Here is a 3,412-nt window from a genome sequence, read left to right on the forward strand (position 1 = left end):
GATTGGGGGGTCTGGAGAAATTCTCGTTAGCCGGGTGTTCATTTCGCGGGCCGCGCCGATTTGCAACAGGCGGCAGAAACCGAAAGCACGCCAGGCTGGCCAACTCGGCAACCGCGGAGGGCTCAAATGACCAAGCAGGATGGAGCAAGAGCTGGGAGGAGAGCACAATAAAACAAAAACTTACGCCGACCCTGGGCCTCCTCGCTGCCCTCGGCAGCATCGTCGCCCTCCCGCGACCTGGTCTGAGGCGCCGCCTCGCGGCGGCCCTCCTGCTTCCCCCGTCGGAAGCCTTGGTTCCAGCCGTGCTGGAACCCCGCCTGGTAACCCTTGGCGAAGGGCGAGTCGTCGTGTCCGCCCGAGGCGGAATTGCCCAGTGTGGTGGGCTCCATGGCGGTAGTCAGTTGTGGTCGGTTATGCTGACCAGGCGAGCGAGAAAGAAGGAACGAAGGCAAGGAGGGATGGTGGTTGGTAGCGAGATGGTTGTGAGAGAGTTGGAGGAAGAAGAGAAAGAGAGGAGGGAGGAGGGCAGCAAAATATAGCGCTCTTAACGACAGGCAAGGAAAATCCAGAAGTGCAAAGTCAGATGGATCGTGGCGCCTCATTCGCCGCGAGATTGTGGTTGATAATCTCTCGCACAAGGTGAACCAGTTACGGCTTCTTCCTTGACAAAGCCTCTCTTATTGTGCTGCATTGAGGGTTGCTTGCCAGTCTCGGCGCTGTGCTCACAGGGTTCAAGGGAAGGGGAATGATTTACACAGATGTTAAATTCAGGTTTGGACGGACGACGCATGGCGAGCGACGGGAATATAAATGTCGACGAGTGTTATGAAAACTCCTCGGATGCAAGAGGGAACCAGCGAGCTCAGGGGACAAAGGCCAGACACATGGCTCAGCTACAGGAGGAGGGGGGACAGGGTCTTGGAGACAACAACAGCAAGAAACAGCAACGGAGCAGTTGGGTTAAGACGAACCACCAGCCCGTGCAAACCAGTATCATCCAGATGACAGCCCCAACTTCATCTCAAAGAAGGTGCGGCCAGCTGCTTTAGCCGCATGGGGGTCCTTCGACTATCCTAGGTCTGAGGGGGGTACCATGAACATCGACGATAATAGTTTGTGAGAGAAGTTCACCAGGGTTCTAGAGTATCCCTACCATCCGAGTTTGCTCCTTTCAGCTCTTGGGTCCATGACCAGAGTGGGCTTTGTCAGGTCTGGACAAGGCTCTGGAATCACACCAAACTCAAGAAACCACCCCTCCCCAATATGGGCGTCACCAACAGGGAAGAATTGATGCCCTAATGGCCATTGACATCCCTCCCAATACGATTGTTGACAAGGCAAGAGTGAATCAAGAAGTCAAAGAGCCTGTTGTTAAAATGCTCCAATTCAGTAAGGTCTTAGTCAACACCAACATATACTAGCACTGATCAAAGAATACCGACCCACACTGCATCCAAATTACCAGGGGTACCAATATTGGAGATGGCAAGCATCATGGGGAGTGCTGAGGGGGCATGGGAGGAAGCAAGTGCTAAGTGTGAACATATCTCAAAAGCTGAAACTTTCTAGCTGTTTCAGTTCCCCTTTCTCAAGCGCTGCAGCTGTCGATTGCGTCTGGTCGATGGAGACCGGCACTTGGTCCATGCCACTTCCTACGAAGCCATCCGAATGCTTCTGTGGCTGAAGCTCTTGGGAGCGAACCAAAGCGCTACAATCACCCATAATTTCACGGTCTGTTGATTCGCACTGGAATCAACTCTGTGCTTTGCAACCGACGGCGGAATCAGTGGACCCCATGGCATGGAATGCAACTACCCGTCTTCGTACTCTTGTACTTGGGCAACTAGTTATTGTCTTTAATCGGGCTTACGTATGTGGTTGTGCCTCTTGCATGCATTGATGAGACAAGGACTGACTGTATTATTGGGATAATTTCGAGCATCTCAGTGCCCACTTGGCTTATCAGCAGCAATTCTTTCCAATCCAACATTTCTCTCCTTGACCTGTAAACATTTCTTCCGCTGAAAAAAAGCATGGATGTTTTGCCGCCTGTAGTTGGCTCTTGGTGCACACATATTTGACCCGGTTATTCACAATATTTGAATCCTCAAAATGACAAATGCCTCTCTTCTAGGCCAATGCGCCAACCACCTATATTTAATCGTGTTGCCCGACATTTCCTCCCTCGCTCAATTGTCACCCTAATTTGTGTTCGAAGTACGCCGGAGATACAGCCGAGGTCACGACTGAGGTTCGGTTCTTGCCGAAGCGGGAATTATACCCGGTTATTATGCCGTTTCCTGGCGACCTGCAAGAGCTGAATACGCTCGCCCCACAAGGCTGGACGCGCCTGGAACTTTTTGGCGCGCCTGGTGCCTGGCATGCCTGGATGGGTGTCTTGGCGGGCCTGTTCTTTTAGCCCCACCAGTCGGCCCCTGAATGGACCCCAATCTCAGGCACAAGTTCCCTGCTGGAGAAATCTTTCAGCTTTCGGCGGTCCCATTCGCCGCCGGGCTCGTGTTTGATTGCAACCAAGCTTTTTGTAACATCGCACTACGCTGAAAACAGGCAGGCGCCAGGAGAGGGCGCTCCGCCACTTCCATCATGGGGTTTATTTCTGGAATGAGGCGCCCGCATTTCGTGATTTTGAACCTCTGAACTTTGGAAGTGTCCCAATCCTCCATCGTTAACCGCCAAAATGGAGAACCTACCGCCAAAGTATGTCTCCCCGCCGGGGACGTGGAGGACGAAGCTGGGTCTGCGAGCGGGATCCGTCCTGTGTGTCATCATTCTCGCTGGTCTTAGCGGGTCACTGGCAGCAAACCCGCGAATTGAGGCCGGAGCCCTGCTGATGGTGGTTTTGGCCCCTGCCGTGAGTTACATCTCTTGCTACCAGCACTCATGAAGTTTTTGCACGAGCGCGACCAGCTGACCATGTCTCCGCCGCCAGATTATTGTCACTTTTGTTTGGGACGTCGCCGAAGCAGCATGCATCTTGAAACGTGGCGGAAACCGTGGAATCCACCCCGGCGCAATCGTGGCCATCGACCTCCTCGCCTGGCTTGGCTGGGCCATTGTCGACCTTATGCTGTCTACTTTTGGGGTGATCTCGAGGCCCCGTTACATGATCCAGGATTATAGCGGCTACGACAACGACCGATACCAGTACGATGAGTCCAAGGTCACACCCGAGGACCGGGCGCTGGAGACGGAGATTCAGGGCAAGGGACGGGCCATGATTGTGTTCGGCGTTATCACAACGTGAGTCCTTCGGGTTAAAAATGGGTTGCTGATCATGTCTAATATGTGCTCGTCAGCTCATCCACTTTGCTCTTTTCGTCATCGCCTGCTACGAAACCAACACCCGGGAATCGCATGCCGCGGACGGTTTATTGTCATGCAACCCATCTAC

At 53.4% G+C, this 3,412-nt stretch overlaps 3 protein-coding genes across 3 annotated transcripts in view; 2 read left to right on the plus strand and 1 right to left on the minus strand.

The window, feature by feature from the left end:
- The window catches only part of CHGG_08579 (uncharacterized protein), a gene marked incomplete at both ends in the record, with an annotated part of 2,102 nt that extends 1,713 nt beyond the window's left edge, over window positions 1-389 (minus strand). The window contains one exon of the mRNA XM_001226505.1: window positions 185-389. Coding sequence (XP_001226506.1) covers window positions 185-389 — 205 coding nt within the window. The remainder of the gene's footprint in view (window positions 1-184) is intronic.
- A 495-nt stretch (window positions 390-884) lies between these two features.
- On the plus strand, window positions 885-1,120 carry CHGG_08580 (uncharacterized protein; the record flags this gene model as incomplete). Its single annotated transcript, XM_001226506.1, has 2 exons — window positions 885-915; window positions 1,002-1,120. 2 exons carry the CDS (start codon window positions 885-887, stop codon window positions 1,118-1,120), a joined length of 150 nt encoding a protein of 49 aa, XP_001226507.1.
- A 1,578-nt stretch (window positions 1,121-2,698) lies between these two features.
- On the plus strand, window positions 2,699-3,265 carry CHGG_08581 (uncharacterized protein; the record flags this gene model as incomplete). The annotated part of the gene is made up of 2 exons (XM_001226507.1): window positions 2,699-2,872; window positions 2,951-3,265. 2 exons carry the CDS (start codon window positions 2,699-2,701, stop codon window positions 3,263-3,265), a joined length of 489 nt encoding a protein of 162 aa, XP_001226508.1.
- Window positions 3,266-3,412: the final 147 nt, after the last annotated feature.

Source organism: Chaetomium globosum, genomic scaffold (assembly GCF_000143365.1).
Source record: "Chaetomium globosum CBS 148.51 scaffold_6 genomic scaffold, whole genome shotgun sequence".
NCBI lineage: Eukaryota > Fungi > Ascomycota > Sordariomycetes > Sordariales > Chaetomiaceae > Chaetomium > Chaetomium globosum.